Source organism: Brachyhypopomus gauderio, chromosome 9, assembly GCF_052324685.1.
Source record: "Brachyhypopomus gauderio isolate BG-103 chromosome 9, BGAUD_0.2, whole genome shotgun sequence".
NCBI classification, from domain to species: Eukaryota; Metazoa; Chordata; class Actinopteri; order Gymnotiformes; family Hypopomidae; genus Brachyhypopomus; species Brachyhypopomus gauderio.
Genome location: NC_135219.1, coordinates 13,110,928 through 13,129,297, shown reverse-complemented (window position 1 = coordinate 13,129,297; position 18,370 = coordinate 13,110,928). Strand labels below are relative to the sequence as shown.

General features: G+C 42.1%; 1 protein-coding gene across 2 annotated transcripts; it reads left to right on the top strand.

Annotated features, from left to right (window-relative positions):
* Window positions 1-1,781: 1,781 nt before the first annotated feature.
* vash2 (vasohibin 2) lies at window positions 1,782-17,402 on the top strand. Of its 2 annotated transcripts, none has more exons than XM_077017283.1 (8): window positions 1,782-2,170; window positions 2,298-2,696; window positions 5,595-5,680; window positions 6,060-6,116; window positions 6,763-6,837; window positions 10,979-11,360; window positions 13,012-13,136; window positions 14,759-17,402. In XM_077017283.1, the coding sequence occupies exons 2-8, from the start codon at window positions 2,385-2,387 to the stop codon at window positions 14,826-14,828; spliced, it is 1,107 nt and encodes a 368-aa protein (XP_076873398.1). In that variant the 5' UTR covers window positions 1,782-2,170; window positions 2,298-2,384; the 3' UTR covers window positions 14,829-17,402. The 2 variants fall into 2 exon arrangements, with proteins under 2 accessions (XP_076873398.1, XP_076873396.1); XM_077017281.1 differs by having other exon boundaries at window positions 5,592-5,680.
* The last annotated feature ends 968 nt before the right edge of the window (window positions 17,403-18,370 follow it).

Genomic DNA, 18,370 nt, shown 5'->3' with positions numbered 1-18,370 from the left:
TCATATTGTGTGATCATTGCATTTCTTGAGCTTTTCATGTTCCTGATATTGCTATTTCTTTGGGTCGCTGCATTTATTGCCATCATCACATCCCCCTTCTGCTGTTTGTCCATCAGTTCTATGTCTGGTTGGTAATGACCATTTTGTCAGTCTATCTAGTCCCACAGAAGCTCAGTCATTCTCAACCACTTTCAAGGGTGTGTCTCACTGACCTTGTTAATTGTGCCTGTAGTTGTGTGGAATTCATCTGGCATTTATCATCCGGTTCCACAGGGCACTGTTCACATTGAAGCAGTCATCAGTGTGGGATGTGACCAAAGGACTTCCACTTCTATGCCTTTCTGTGTGTATATACACTATATTGCCAAAAATATTCGCTCACCTTCCTTGAATCACATATGAGCTTAAGATCCCATTCCTAATCCATAGGGTTCAATAGGACGTTGGTCCAGCCTTCGCAGCTAGAACAGCTTCAACTCTTCTGGGAGGGCTGTCCACAAGGTTTAGGAGTGTTTATGGGGATTTTTGGCCATTCTTCCAGAAGCACATATGTGAAGTCATATATTGATGTTGGATGAGAAGACCTGGCTCTCAGTCTTTGCTCTAATTCATCCCAAAGGTGTTCTAAGGGTTGAGGTCAGGACTCTGTGCAGGCCAGTCAAGTTCATCCACACCAGACACTGCCATCCAAGTCTTTATGGACCTTGCTTTGTATACTAGCACACAGTCATGTTGGAAGAGGAAGGGGCCACCTCCAAACTGTTCCTACAAAGTTGGTAGCATCATGGTAGCATGGAATTGTCCAACATGTCTTGGTATGCTGAAGCATTCAGAGTTCCTTTCATTGGAACTAAGGGGCCAAGCCCAGCTCCTGAAAAACAACCCCACACCATAATCCCCCATCCACCAAACTTTACACTTGTCACAATGCAGTCAGATAAGTACAAAACAGTCTGCATGCCTAGGTGCTTAGTTTACATATGTGGTCATGGAAGTGATTGGAACACCTGATTCCGATTATTTGGATGGGTGAACGAATACTTTGGCAATATAGTGTATATTTTTTCCCGTACTCTAGCGCCCTCCAGCGCTTTTCGTTAACTATTATACTATTAGATTATAGTTTCAGTATGCTATTCAAGTACTGTATACCTATTCTGATATGTTAGATTTGTGGGGTCATCCAATTCTTACTTCAGAATGTGATCGTTCACGCAATTTAAAATGAAGACTAAATTAGCCTGTCAATATCTAAAATGAAACTTCTAGTAGGCTATAAGGAAATGGAAACGATTTTGAGACTAATTTAGAACGTCAAGCAGTGGAGTCAGAATCAATGTATTTGAAAATATTGTATTGAAGATGAACCGCTGTTATTTTAAATCGTTTGTAAAAATACATTTTACGTCTTTTAACTGAGAAGAAAGCTGTGTAATAAGATACATACTTTAAATTCCATATCATGACGACAAGCTCACTTGTATTTTATAGGTATAACCTAAAATAGACCTAACCTTCATGTATCATTAATAATTTCTCAGGTCTTTAAATGTTTGCAGAGCAAGCTTTAAACGCTTTTTAACATCACTGCACAAATTGAGGTCGATGAATTAACAAACGGATAAGTTTTAACGACAAACCTCATTGGACACCAAAACATTAAGCACGCCCTCTTCCGCATTCTGCACGAATGACCGACAAATCATCTGGCCTTATTTGGATTTAATCCCGCCTCCCTTTGTTGTTACGTCCAATGAAAAAAAACTCCAAAGCGTGGTTGGCTGCCCGGATACGATTAAAGAGCAACACTGTCGAATGCGTTTTGGATTAACCATCAAACGAATTGATACATTTTATACCAAAGACGTTATAACCTGTATACAAACAATGGACGCGGTGATTCAATCATTCGGTCTTTTCTAATACCGTCTGAGAGAAGATTATACCTCTTGGATGTGTATTTGTTGCAGCGGGATCCCGACGACCCTTCAGCGTTTTGTGCCAAGGGGATGAAGTTGGTCAGATGATAGCTGGACCGTCGCAGCTGTATCGGAACCGGAGTTGAGGAAGCATGTGAATGTGTATCAGTAGGGAATACACAATATGAGAGAAGCACAATATGGCATTGTTTCCCCTATAATGAAGAGGCTATAGGATCGGTACAATTTAGGTCGGTCACAGTTACCTTCTAATAATATACTCCCCATACATTCATCAAATACGTTTTCTACACGTGAAGTATTAATACAGAAGGGAACCGAATCTGTGGTGCTGACTGAATTAACGTGTGTTTGTAGCGCAACACGTATCTGGCGATGCCGGTCCATTACTAAGCGGGGAAACGCGCTGCGGGGAAAGACGCCCCCGAGGAGCAGGACCGAACAATGACTGGGCCGAGCGGCACCAACACCAGCTCCGCGGCCAAGACGGGCCGACACGGTCGCTCCAAGAGCTCCAGCGCGTACTGCCACTCCAGGTCGGGTGCCGAGTCTGCTGCATCCACCACCGCGAACAACGCCGGTCGCTCGTCTGGTGAGGAAGACGAGAAGGACGGCGGAGTTCCTTTTTATGTCAACCGGACGGGTTTTCCTATAGAGAGTGTAACCTGGGAGCGAATGTGGTCCCACGTCGCCAGAACACATCCAGATGGGCAAGAAATGGTGGATAAAATACGAAATGCAGCACACCTGTCCAAAGTAAGTCAAGGGTTCTCATACTGTCATACTTGTACATTTTTTCCTTTGGTTATTATAGACGGCTTTAAGTGTATGTGGTATTATAATCATATAATAATTCTCCCCCGTTGATTATTAGCTGTTACAGCTGAAATGTAACTTTATACAGTTAAGCATACATAGACCGCATATGCTTTTTAAGTCTTGGATATGTGACCCAAATACCACGCGGAGGCATGAAGTGTTGTCGCACGTGAGAATGGACCGGGTCGTTCACGCGCGTGGTTTCTGACAGGACACCACTTTGACTCCCGTTTCAGTTCACTCCAAGTCAGGCGTAACGGAACCTCGACGTCGGAGTAAAGCAGTAGAACTGTAAATACTGAAGCACGGAGTATATATTTGGCTATGCTGAGCCATTACTTCACTAAGATATAGGACATGGTGTAGCCTACACTAGGAGACCAATGTATCAGTCTTTAAACACAGTTCATGTAAGAGTGGGAGGAGCAGTGAACCATGTTTTCCACCCAGTTACTGTCCCTGTCTCCAAACTTTAACCCATCAATTATGATTGACGGCTGACTAGGCTGTTGAGCAACCTGGTTTAATTAAAGTGTCTCAGTAAGTATGATTTTCCTCAGGAACCATCTTGGCATTAAGTGATTGCATTCAATAAGAGTCCTCAAAGTTGACCGAGCTGAAACAGATCAGAGCTATATGAACCCTGTCCATGACCCTCAGATCTACCCATAACCCTAATCTCAACCAATATCCAAGACACTGTATCACCATACAAACTATACCAAAGGTTTTGCAAGTGTAGCAGAATCCATGGTATTTTTCCAAATGACATTAAACACACGATTTTCAAATCTTATAAGTATTAAGTAAAGAACTTTTGCATAATGTCTGCTTTAAATTGATTGTTTTATTGGTTTGTTTAAACAATTCCTTGATGCCGTTAAGGATGATCCCTGTAATTAAACTCATGTCCAGAGTCTGACCTTTCACACAACAAGCATTCAGCTTCTATGATGCATCACATGTAGGAAATCGTACGGATCACGAAATGAGAGACTAAAGGAACATGCTTCTATGTTCCTGCTGGTCTGCTATGCTGAGACACAGATTAAGTCAGAAGACACAGATTAGTCCAGGAGCCAGTGAGAAGGTATACATGTGAGTTGGTATAATTGAGTCCATTCTAGGGGGAGGGGCTTAAGCAAAATCAGTACTAGCACCAGAAACTAGAGAGACACTTTACATTGACCAGTAGAGCTAAGAAGTTTTACTTCATTTAAAATGCCAGAAATCAGGATTTAGATTCAAGTCAGCTGTGCCATGTTTATATGACCAGGGGCCCACGTGTGTATGGCCAGGGGTCCATGTGACAGCATTTGGCTGCATTTCTACTTGGGAAGCAGACTAAAGCATCAGACCAGATGCAGAGTCTAGATCAGATTGGTAGAACTGTTGTGCCAAACTACAGGTCAGAGATCTGTGGGTGTAATTTGGGGTGAAGAATGCCCTCAGTGACCTTAAACACAATCTACAGTAACGTAAGCAGATTCAAGGCATTCCTGTAGCTGGAAGTCTAGCATTACATAGAAGCAAGAAAAGAATACAAAATTCAAGTTGCTGTGGTAACAAATGTGATGTTAATGAGCAGTGAGGTGTGGCTAGGCAGTACCAGGTAGGTCAGGCTTCAGAACACTGAGTTGTGAAGCAACACCTGTAAAACACCTGTATAACAACACCTTACACAACACTTGTACAACACCTGTATAACAACACCTTACACAAGACCTGTACAACACCTGTAGAACAACACCTTACACAAGACCTGTGTAACAACACCTTACACAAGACCTGTACAACAACCCCTGTATAACAACACCTTACACAACACTTGTACAACACCTGTATAACAACACCTTACCCAAGACCTGTACAACACCTGTATAACAACACCTTAACCAAGACCTGTACAACACCTGTATAACAACACCTTACACAAGACCAGTACAGCAACACCTGTATAACAACACCTTACACAAGACCTGTACAACAACACCTTACATAAGACCTATATAACAGCTCAAGTAATTCTGTTGGAAAACATGGTTTGTATGACTTTTTTCTTTGTTGGTTGGTTGCTGTGGTGTGAAGTCACTAATGTTAGTGGTTCGTACTACTTTGGTATCAATATGTACTGCACATATTGCATTATACATTGTACTGCATTATTTTGTTTTTCTGGCTTTCAAGCCGTATGTTCTTTAAATGTGAAAGACACAATATCCCCAACGTTTTGAACAATCTCTATTCCTCCGGACTGCAGAAGAGCGGTCTCCACTTCAGCAGTGACACAGATGTATTTATTGTGAGCAGGATTTTCAGTTTTGCTGTTTCACAAGCTTTGATGTCATGCTTTGTGATGTGTTACCGTGCTTCTGTGGAGACCTGTCTTCCAGTAGGATGTTTCAGAAAGAGAAATCTATACATTTTTCTTAGACTGACTGTTAACCTTTCTCTCCATTTTGAGTAAAGGCCTGTTAGCACAGTATTATCCAGAGCATTCATATCCCATTGGCTAAAATATGACTGAACTTGGCTGAATGTTTCAAGCCATCAGTGTCTTAGATGAGTCCACGTTCAACTCTCCCTCCTTTGCTGCAAGCCTGTTTGAGGCTCATCATGTCGCTGTTGGTTATCATTAATGCATTATTTCAACTTTAACTGTGAAGGCATAGTGTCCAAAGCAAAGCCCTTGTTTGTTCTTTCTCTGTTTTGTTTTGTTTGAATGTCTCTGGGTCCTCTCCTTTATGTGTTTTAAACCTCAGTGGGATTAATGTGCTTCGGAGGTTTAATGTCCTCATGAACGTGCTCAGTATGTGTCTGATCCTTCCCCAGCAGCCTGTACCATCGGTCCCAAACTTCAAGCCATCCACGTCAGTCCCCGACTGGCTCCACGCCGTCCAGAACTACATGAAGAATCTGCAGTATCCTTGATGCACTCCAGCCATACAGATATTTCCTAGTTCCAGATCCATGGATGCCTCCACACAGGCAGCTTGAGGTGCAGAAAATGCCTGTTTGTAACAATGTTACTTTAATTCGGCCTGTTGCTCTGTGTGCTTCAGATGCACAAACATTTTTTGATATAAAGCCCATAATGCAGTATGATATACTTGGGCCAAGACAATGAATTATATCTTACTGTCTGATGTTCCACCCTTTGCTACAAAAGCTTCATATCTGAGAAAAGTAGACAGGATGTAGACAGGATGTTACTTTCAGCTGTGGCCAAATGATTCACGATAAAAATATCTTTCAAAATGAGTCCTGCATTCCTGTGTACCAGTCCTTAACCCTTGACAGATACAACCACACAGGAACACAGTTTTTCGAGATTCGTAAAACCAGACCTTTGTGCGGGTAAGATACATCATCACTGTGACATGTTCAGCCTCATCTGTTCAAACTCCTCAAACCCTAAATCTTAACAAATTAGGCCAGTGAGTTCTGGTCAGTGAGTTGTTTATTACTATCTAACACTCCTGTTTCAGTCTGGAGACCTCAGACCTGCAGTTTGAGATGGGTGGATAGTATGCATAGTTATGATGGGTAGTTATGATGTGTAGATTGATGGGTAGTTATGAGAACTATAATGGGAAATATGGACAGATAATGTATAGATTGATGGGTACTAGTGACTTGGGTGAATTAGTTGTGAGTGAAGTACTTGTGATGAAGTAAACAATGTAATGATGCTGGTGAGAAGTTAAAATGCATGATGACAAAATTACTTGGATGTGAGTTTATGTGGATTGTGTGGATGTGAGTTTATGTGGATTGTGTGGATGTGAGTTTATGTGGATTGTGTGGATGTGAGTTTATGTGGATTGTGTGGATGTGAGTTTATGTGGATTGTGTGGGTGTGAGTTTATGTGGATTGTGTGGATGTGAGTTTATGTGGATTATGTGGGTGTGAGATTTTGTGGACGCGAGTATGTGGATTTTGAGGATTTGAGTTTATGTGGATTATGTATATGCGAGTTAATCTGCTCTCCTTTTCATCTAGGTTGATGGAGACTGCCCGGGAGATGATCCGGGAATCCCTCCCCATTAAATGCCTGGAAGCAGTTATCCTTGGAATGTATCCTTTACTGCTTAGACCACTTCAAACAGCTCCTTCCTTTGATACTGTAGATGTTTTTGGTTTCCTGGTAGAGTTCTTGGGTTATATAACAAGAGTGCAATATTTTGAGGATTGATTCCAGCTGCCCTGGAAAAACCTCTCCGAGATTAACGGTATACGATTACCACCCAGGAATAAGATGCCGATGTCACAGGTTCATTGCTCAATTAAACGTAACCTTAGCAAATTAACATTTGGGTAATAGAAGGAATTGGGGCTTTCATACTTTGCATCATTTAGTAACATATACCAGAAGATTGAGATTGATATTGATATGTACAGTAATTAGTCATAGCTGGATTATAAGAGTGCATTGTGCTGTCAAAGCAATTAAGACAAAATGTAGAGGTTGAGTGTTGACAGATTTATTTTTCAGCAATGAACTATAATGACAAAACAGAACCATTAGAAGTATGAAAGCCAAGATCCAGGCTGCCAATGCGTGCTGGGTGTTGGCTACTGAATCTCACCCAGCTTTGACCATAACATAACACTGCTAATCCGAACACTGCTAATGACCAAGCAGAAAACGAACGAGTGTTATTATAGCTTGACCACTTGGCAAGGTTAATAATATAATAACAACAACAACAGTAATAATAATAATAATAATGTCCTTAGAGGAATCAACGAGAGCTGTGTTATCACCCTAGTAATGAATAAAGGACTCGCAGGGTTACATTTCCACTGAAGGACAGCTGAAACTGTGATCATTGTTTTGTGGTGCAGAACAAGTCTGACTGTTTTGGTGAAAGTTTATCCACACCGGCTACGTTCACAGCTTCATACCTACTGAGGTACCATCGGTACTATCTACACCACACCCAGTATCCACCTCGCTAATAGAGCTTCATTTCAACTGCTAATGAAGCCCTTACCTTGGACATAAGCATATTGAGCAACAGAGAGCCATTTAAATGAAGTTTCGCTTTTCAAGAGTCTTTTGGCCTCACAGAGAGGTTTCTTTCACGGTCACTCTGCCCGTTCACCCTAGCCGTAGGGTTCTCTGGCTCAGCTGTTGCTAGGAAACTGTGTCAGAGTGAAGTTAGAATCAGCTCATATAGGAAGACAGGCTGTGCTGGTACAATTGGTTCATTTATGAAGACAGACCCGTGCTGGTAGAATATTTCAGCTTATTGAAAGTGGGCAGAAGTAAAGGAATAGTGATCCCATTAGGTCCCATTGTATGAGAGATTCATTTAGGTCCCATTGTATGAGAGATTCATTTAGGTCCCATTGTATGAGAGATTCATTTAGGTCCCATTGTATGAGAGATTCATTTAGGTCCCATTGGATGAGAGATTCATTTAGGTCCCATTCCGTTAGTGGCATAAGTGGCAAAGGAACAATGTTGAAAATGCATATATGTAAATAAATGTTTATAAAAAACTAGTACACAAATGTTGTGAAGAAGTTGCTGTTTTTATGTAAACCCTTCATATGAGCTCATCAGAATTACCGGTACATTAATTTCAATCTCAAAAGGATAAGTTTCACTAAGCTTGTTTCAGCAAAACAGATCTATCCCAAATCACAAACCCTGTGCTGGTTGACACCAGATAGGAAGAACAGTGTCCTTTTGCTTTGTAAGAAAATTAAATGCAAAATGGTGTTTTCTCCTTCAGTGGAATTGATAAGAACAGGCAGTGGCATCTGTGTCTAACCCTATAGTAACACACAGTGGTTTCTGTAAACCCTATAGAAACATGTAGAGATACACAGGAATAGATCCCTGTTTCTATGGCAGTGGGATGTGCTGGACTTCACTTACGTTCCCAGCTGAGTTGCTCAGGGACCACATGGCTTTGCAGATCAGTAACGTGATCCTGTGAAGCACACGCGCCTGTGAGTGTGTGTGCGCACGTGTGTGTGTGCGTATGTGTGTGTGTATGTAAATATGCATGCGTACATGTTTGTGTGTGTCTGTGCGTACGTACATATGCATGCGCACTTATGTGTGCATGCGCGTGTGTGCCGAACACGGTACAACACCATGACCACACACATGAGAAGACGTCTCGCCAGTGAGAAGGTCAGTCTCATCTGCGTATATAACCCTACAAGCCCATTGGCGTGTGTCCATTCACTCCAGCTAGTTCTCTTCTGGAGAGACCTCATTTATACCTGCAATAAAGGGCTTGTGGACGCCTCCATTCAAACGAATGTGGTGGCGCGCTATTATGGCTCGGCCTTTCATTATTGACCATGCTTGTCCAGGTTTATCTAGATACTTCCCTTGATCCTCCTAATAGCTTTGGCCCTCATTATGTAAAGCTGTCGTCAAAGCTGTAATTTGATATCCTAGGATTCCTGCAAGAGCACTTGCAGATGGTGCACTGGAGTTGACCGTGCGAGCGTGCGTGCGTGCGTGCGAGCGAGCGAGCCTGTGCTGTATGAACAGATGGCGTGGCTATCAAGGCCTGTGAGTTGTGGAACATGCAAGTGCAGCAGAACTGTGTGAGCCCTCAGTCTGAAGTAGCAGATTGTTTGCTGTCAGGAGGGGTGGCTGTCGTAAAGCAATTGATTGTTGCTAAAGAGAAAATCGCATTTTTTCTCACTTTAACAGCTATAATAAGCTTTTGTGTTTGACTAATTGGAATTCAACACAAGAGTTCATTATCTAACAGATAATAGGTAATAGTCTTCTTTGATATTAAAGCAGTCCTTTATGGTTGAGGACTTCATGTGTTGCAGAACTTTCAGAGAATGTTCCTCATATATGAAGTGAGCATTTTTGTATGAGGTGTTCATTCAAATCACTAAAGGGACACAAAGGTGCTGCTACTCCCTGACTGTGTCTCTGATCTACAACGTCAGAATCAGAATCGCCTTTATTGTCATTATAATTTACATTACAATGAAATTTGATTCTCCTCCAAGGTGCTTGCCAGTACAGTAAATACACACACAACATAAAACATAAATCTATAAGTTGAGGTAGTGCCACATATACATGGTTCGTAGATTGCTTGCGTGATATTTTGAATATTGCACAAGCTATATACAATGTATGTTACAAGTATTGCACATATTGCACGTGGGAAGTATTTACATGGCATAGGAATTTACATTATTGCCGTTATTTACATGTTATTTAGTGCAGTGATGGCTCTAGGGTAAAAGCTGTCCCTGAGCCTACTTGTACGGGTTTTGTGCAACCCGCACAACGTCTCCCCTCTCTTCTGTCCTGCCCTATTATCTCTCTCCCTCTCTTCTGTCTCTCTCTTCCTCTCTCTTCTGTCTCTATCTCTCTCTTCTCTCCCTCCCTCTTGTCTGGAGTGATGCGTACTGCCTTCTGAGTCCTCGGCTCTGCCGACCCTCCCGTGTGGCTGTGTTATCCCCCGTGGCAGTGCTGTCTTGTGCAGTCATGCTGCATTTAGTGCTGACACCAGTTACATAAGACCTAAGGCAGGATGCTGCAGACAGCACCAAACCAGCCTGAGGAGAGGAGGCGTCTAGACTAGTGTCTACTGATCTACCACTCGCACTACTATAGTGTCTACTGATCTGCCACTCGCACTACTATAGTGTCTACTAATCTGCCACTCACACTACTATAGTGTCTACTGATCTACCACTCGCACTACTATAGTGTCTACTAATCTGCCATTCGCACTACTATAGTGTCTACTGATCTACCACTCGCACTACTATAGTGTCTACTAATCTACCACTCGCACTACTATAATGTCTACTAATCTACCACTCGCACTTCTATAGTGTCTACTGATCTGCCACTCGCACTACTATAGTGTCTACTGATCTACCACTCACACTACTATAGTGTCTACTGATCACATTACTAAAGTGTCTACTGATCACATTACTAGTTCCCCGCTCCTCTCTAACAGGATCACAATATTCATAGCTATACATGTCATGACATATTAGCCCCCTGCATGGTGGCTCCACCTGTAGCATCAATTACATATCTAATCCAAGAGTATAGTGAGTAAAGTGAGTATAGTATGGTTAGGTGCACGACATGCTATAGTAGTCTGATATGACCTCCATAACCTCTTGCATCAGAGAAAATGTCTCTGACCACTGGACTACGTCTGTATCACTCATGTCCCAGAACCCTTGACCCCGCCTCCAGCTACCTGACCAATGGCCTGGCGTCAGTGGAGCGCTTCCCCATCAGCTTCAGGACGCAGTTCTCCGGTCACCACTTCCACCACGTGGTGCTCGGCCTCTACTGCAACGGCCGCTACGGAACGCTGGGCATGAGCCGCCGCGCCGACCTCATGGACAAGACCCTGAGCTACCGCACGCTGAGCGAGCTGGTCTTCGAGTTCGAGGACTCCTACCGCCGCTACCAGCACAGCGTGAAGAAGGTGAAGATCGGCCTGTACGTGCCTCACAATCCGCACGTGTTCCAGCCCATCGAGTGGAAGTACCTGGTGCTGAACCCCTGCAGGCAGGGCCACGAGGACATGCGCAAGGAGCTGGAGAAACACGGCCGAGACATGAGGATGAAGGTGGGGACATGCCCCGCCCACTTCAAACATGCCCCACCCACATGCCCTAGCTGTACAGAAACCGTCCTGTCTGGTTAGGACCTAGTTGCTCAGATATTTACTTTTTTCTGGGGATACATTACCATTTAAAACATCTTCCTGTGTTCAGGCCTTGCATTCTGTGGCTCATTCTGTTGGTATTCTCCTTGTCCCTCTATTTATCCCTTTGTCCCTCTATCACATTTCCCACCATGTAAAATACACCCATATTATCTCGATCACATTCCCCAGACATTTGAAATCTGCTGTACTGTGATCTGCGCTTGGCTAGAAAGAATATTCAGCTAAAGTATATATTCAATTCAATTCAAAATCTGCCCTTAGCCTTTGGCCCAGTCTGGTCCAGGAGCATCATGGGAAGTGAGTGTGACCTTGGTCAGCTGTCCACAGCACATGCACATCATGGAGCTGATCCTCAGATGTTCAGTTCAAGTTCTTTTTATAGTGGTTAAAAAAACTCCATCCCTTACACAATCCAAAACCCTTTGGCATTGTGGCCAATAGAAGCAATGTTTTTAAACATTTTGCTTTTGGTAGATTCCCTGACACTAACCGTAACCCATAACCCATAATGCGTTGCCCTAAACCATTACCCATAACCCTTACCTGCAAATGCCTTCAACAGCCTGCCAGGTGCAGGTCCTGACTGTGAAGGTAAAGAACCTTCCTGTTCATGTTCTCAGAGCAGGAAATGCTTCAGCCACCACTGCCACCCCACAGGGCCACATCACGGGGCAGAATATGTGAAAAGGCCAGACTCACACTCGTGTTTTCAGCATAGCTTCAGTAACATGGACCGGCAGATCAGATCTCGGCTCTGGTTGCACTGAAGCCACTGTACATGGTTCTAATTGTGAATGCTCTGGATGCATTTGAGATCAGATTCTTCCATGCTGTATTTGAAACAATGATCCTGGGATCAGGAGGAACTTTGAGGAGAATTCAGTATGGGTGTGTGTCTAATACACAAATGAGAGAGTTCAGTAAGGGTGTGTGTCTAATACACAAATGAGAAACACTGGTGAGTGTTTTGGAGGGCACCTGACGGGACCTGTACACACCTGACGGGACCTGTACACACCTGACATGATCACTCCAGGTGTGAGCCGATGTGCTGTGCTGAGCATATCTTCATCCTTCACTAAGTTTTGCGGGCCTCACGAAAAATCATTTTTTTCTGAATATTTATACAATGAATAACCTTGTAAATGTGGTCTATTCAAGCACTTAAACAGACACAACTTAATATAAAGCATTATATGTATGCAAATGTCCAGACAGGAAAGATTATCAAAGAAAGAGACAACTATAAATATGATAATATTGTGCAGAGAATGCCACCATCAGTCATTTACCTGTGAATACATAAATACCTGACAAAAAGGATTGATGGCCTATAGTTACACTTGTAGAGTAGGTTGTAAGAGGTAGTAGTACCTCTTAGACTAGTAACCCAGTATTTCCTGATCAGTTTTTTAATCAATTTAGTAGTGACTTCATTCAGTTGATCTGACTAATCAGCAAACTAATGTGTCTCCTTTCTGCGTATGGCGCGTATGGTCACTATGCTGTGATCTTGTGTGTTTTACACCACGCCGCTCTTTTGTTGCAGATTCTGAAGTCATCCAGTGCCCAGTCCCCAGTTAAGGAGCGGACCAGGGGGAAGTCTTTATCGCCCCGGCGACAGAGAGGTGTAAGCCCACAGGGACACCAGCACCTTCACAGAAGGGACAAATCGTAAGTACTATGCTGGTTCTTACACCATTACATATGATGTACCATTACACATTATGTATTCTAATAATACTAGTAGTATTACAACAATCTTCAGTCTTTGGCTTTGAGAGGGCACATCTGAGCAAAGAGTCTCATTACCTGGCCTGCCTGAGAGCAGACTGCACAATCACAGAAGTTAATTACCTGAGATAATTTCATTTAAGGCTGACATATTTTCACTCATCATTATAATATGGTGGTGGTCATTGCCCTGTAGTAGTAATTATATGTTGAACATCTTTTAGTAGTGAGTTATTTTGTAACACTGAACCTTGAGTTCAGATTATTCAGATGTGTTCTATATAATTAGATTAAATAAGTGCCCACAGAGCACAGCCCTGGAGATCTGTCTCCCAAACAGAGGTACTATTCTGCACCTCTGCCCTAATCACATGCGTGTTGGAGGTCTTGCTTAACTGTATTAGTTGTATTAGATCATTAGTTTTGTGGGAGAAAGTCTTGTCTCCTGTTCCTCACTGAAATACACAGACTGGCTAAAGCACTTACTGCAGTATCCCAGAAACAGTGACATGAACATTGGTACATGAACACTTTGAACACAAAGATGATATTATCAGTAGTTAAGGCTACCACTACCAGCAGGTTTAATGGTATTTCAGTTCAGTGTGTTAGCATGCCTTTGAAGTCATAATTGTCTGTCCTAAGAACATATTCAACTCTTAACGCTTCTGATCTTGATCCAGCTTGAGGGGAGCATGAGAGCTTGTGACTGGTGCTATTTCAATTCTTTTCACACCCACCTCTCAGACTTGTCACATGGTTGGAGATGTTAATTGTGAAGGGAAGGGCCACGGCTATACACCACGTACTGAACTGTCATCCACACCTGCAATTACTTCTTAAAACTAGAGAGAGAGAGAGCAAGAATAGCAGCAGACATTTCCATGACCACATGCTTTACCTTTCATAAATTATCTTTCTGTGTGATTTTGAGAACTACTGCAGAGCTGAAGTGTATTTTTGTGGTGTGCCCAGCTGAGCGTTTGACATGATCTGAATAAATACTATGCTATTTATTTATTGCTATGTTATTGGAACATCTAGGAGATCCCACAGATCTCCGAAACAACATCAGAAATCTCTCTCCAGAAGAGTGCAGTTCTGGAAACTGTTCAGATATTACACAGGACCCTCAAGCTCACAGACCTCTTGAAGGAAACAAAGCTTTGGAAATTTGCAAACAGAGGCATTCCAGTGATAGTCTGTTCTCAATAGTGTGATTAGAGGTGATTTGTGCAGTAACTGGTTCAATTATCCATGCAGTGACCATATACTGCTTGTTGCCCAGAATCTTTATTCTTCCAAAACCAATTAATTTCTAACCTAACACATGCCAGTAATAACGCATTTGTATTTATATTCACCATGTCTTGCTGCAGAGATAGACTGATAGACCTACAGGGGGGCAGATCTCATCGACCTGCCTTTCAAACTGCTCCTGAAGATTTGAAATGGCACAAAAGCATTGCCATATAAACTCCATTACCACCTTTCTGGAGATAGCCTCAATAAAGCTCTCCCCCCACCCCCCACCCCCCCTCTGTTTTTATGTGTGCTTGCAGGCCTGCCGTCCTAAGCAGAAAACCAGCAGAGCTCAGCACTCTGAGCGATGGCTACCAGATCCGTATCTGAGGGTGGTCCTGTATCTGAGGGTGATCCTGTATTTGAAGCTGTGCAGCTCTTTGACCCTCTGCCTCCCCACGCCACACAGACACTGTACCCACTCGGCCGTGGCTGTTCACAGGCGTTGTGTCAGACCCTATGTTATATGTTGACTGACTGAATAACGCTATCAGGATGATAGCAGAAACATTAGGCCTAGATAACTAAAGGAAAATATCCACCTGCTTATGGAGGACACTGTATGTGAGCAAGTGTTCCAGACAGCAGTGTTTGAAGAGCACAAAGAGTGCACTGAATATTAAAATTGAAGGAGACGTTTGAAACAGGGCGATGGTGACATTACTGTATCTGCATTCTTTTTGGTAATATTAGGTGAGATTTAATCTACATGGGGAAACCATGTTTTTAGAAAACCTTGATCACAATATGTAACTTATATATGCAAATTAAAAGGGAAACAAAACTATTTTAGTCTTTTAAGGTTAAAACATAAATGTGGAGTTGAGAGTCAGGGTTAATGCCCCGTGACAAAGATGCAGACTTTTTTTACACACAGAGAACATTAAATGTTTTTGATATGTATTTTTAATCACTTTCCCTTTGGGGTAACTGTAAGCAAGATGACAATTTGGAAGCCTCAACATGTATTACTAGCAGCATTAAGGAAATGTGTGCATTGGAACACATTTATTTATGTTTTTAAAATTCATATACATTTCAGTGATTAACAACATATCAGTGAAAATCAGTGGTGGAATTCACTGCATTTTGTATTTTTTCTGTGCTTATTTAATCCACAAGTGAGCCATCACATCAGCTCCTCTGAGATGCATCAGGCCATTGTTAATGCTAACGCTAACATCTGAGATGCGTAGCCATCAGACCAGTGTTAACGCTAACGCTAATGTTTCATGCCACACCATGTTCACATCACTTGCCTTCACTCTACTGGTGAATAAACTATGCACGCCCTACGAAGGCCAAAGTCTGTCTTCCTGACAGTTGTAGCAGTTCAAAGTTAGCATGGTGGACCTCTGTATTCGTACTGGTTCTAATAATAGAGAAGTACTTTACCTGAACAATAGACTTAAACACAAAATAAACTAGCATGGACCAGTTAGCATTGGCTGACTTGTATATTTCTACCTGGTTCTAACTAGCACGTATCCATCACTGTATTATAAGTTAATGAACCACACAAGTGCCAGACCCACATCAGCATCATGTTTGTCTATTACCTTGATGTGTTTTCGTATGGTCACGTAACCCATACAGAGCAACCTTACCCCCACACATAACCCCCTGCCCAATCAGGCTGGTACTTTGCTTTCTGGTAAATACTGATTCATTGCAATCTGTACGTCCCAATCATGATCAGATGTGTGTGATGTATATGATATGTTGTCATAGAAGTAAAAAATGAAGTGGTAGTCATAGAAACCAAAAGCATGTAACAGTGTATGACTTGGACTGTATCTCTTACTGGAAATGCTACAGACTCTGATTTGAAGGTGCTAATAAGATAGGAGATCTGTACTGCATTCATGACTGGTGTGGTTAGTCGCCTTCCACTGGGTCAGTGTTGAATAATTTTTAGTTTACATTTTCTTTGTTGATAAAATATTTCACTTTTATATAGAAACTGAAACCTTTCATGTCATTTGAGTGTTTTACAAGTTTTATAGCTGAAGAATTATTCTCCACACTCTGGTTCAGAAGTACTGCAAAGACTTATTAGAAATGTAATGAACGTGATTTATTGAGCACATCAAATATAAATGACTGGGAGAGAACTAGTTAGGGTAAGGTCGGGGTTGAGGTTAGGGTTAGGGTAGGATTAAAGTTAGGGTTAGACCCTTCGTCTGGTGCTCCAGTATTGACAGCCTTATGAACCTACTATTATTTGCACTTCCATGATGGCTAAAATGTCTCAATATTCTATAAAGTAGTTTGTCTGCTGCATATGGAAGTGCTATGGTACAGTGAATAGAGAAGAATAATTGCAACATTAACCCTAACACCTAACCCTAAACCCTGAATAGTTAAGACTAGTGAAGTCAACACTAACCCTAAACCTAACTAATCTTAACTCTAAACTCAAACCCTAGCCCCAACCTTAACCTACCCCTAGCATTAAACCGTAACCAACCCTAACCCTAGCCTCAGTCAAAACCCCAAATAAAGATGAGAGGAAACCTCACAAGGGAGGCATCATGCCAGAGTTACATGAGAAACATGGTGTCTTGCACTCAGACTCTGCCGTCACAGAACCACAGTGAAGTCTTTCTGGAAAAACGCATGTCATATTTAATATGGAACATACAGAGTCACACATTTTGTTGTTTTAATGTGGTTCCAGTGGTTTACAGTTTTAGCAGGTTAATTGATTTGTCTGATGGAGTGGATCACCCTGAAGCTTCACCAGGCTGTTCCCCATGTCTCTGAACTGGCCTTTAATCTGCACTGGCTTTATGCAGTGCTTTTATATGTTAATTGGATGGTGTAATCACCCATAATAAATTCTTGTTGTAATTTGATTTTGTTGAGTGTGGCATGTTGTAAAAATAAAAGTATGTTTTTTCAGTTTTCGCTATGTCCTGTTTAATCATGCTGCTTGTGTTGAAAGTATTTAGCTGTTATTTTTACACATACATTTAATATTAAAAAATGCACAAACTGATTTTCAATATCAAACCAGTTGTTACCAAGTTATTTAGACATTAGGTTACTTAGAATTGGAGATGAGGATGATTACTGTTGAACAGTCAAAATGTCACGCAGATAAAGTGGTGTTTGAACCAAAACTATGATGTTTGGTGCAAGCATGCTGAACTGAATGGGCATGGTCCAAGCATGTTGAACTGAGTCCCACAGCAGGCAAAGTGTCCTCAAGAGCAGCAACAGCATCTGTGGCACACTGGGATTTACCCAAGTGAACAGGTCAGTTCTTATCTGCACAGAGAAGTATTCACGGGAGACCAAGCTCTAGATCTAGGGTTAGGGGAGACTCAACTCTAGATCTAGGGTTAGTGTTAGGGGAGACCTTGTCACCTGTAGAGAGTGATCGTTCTTCTCCCATTAATCATTAATGTAAGTGCTTATATAGTGGTGGATATAATGGTCACATACAAGAAGGTTGTGATGTTAGTGGTTCTGGTTCTCTCTCCTTTTCAAACTCTTCTGCTTCCTGCAAAGATTTCCCAGCATGTCAGATGTAATTCTGTTGAGTGTTTTGCAGTGGTTGGTGGTCCAGTGGCTGGCATGATTGCTGTCTTGTTTAGTCATGTCAGAGGTCTTAAGATCAAGATCAAAGATGGAAATTCCATAAGTGTTCTATCTACAAGAAATGAACTATAGCCTCAGATGCAGGTTCTAGGTGAATCTGTTCCAGAAAGCACAAAATTAATCCCAATGGCCCTTCAGAATGGTTTTTCCTAAACTGTTTTTGCATACATAAGCAAAGCAGTGTGTGAACGCAGAGAGAACAGGGAGAAACAGGACTGGTGTTCTTATGCACAAACCTGAATGTTTGCTCAAATGCTCACGCAGAC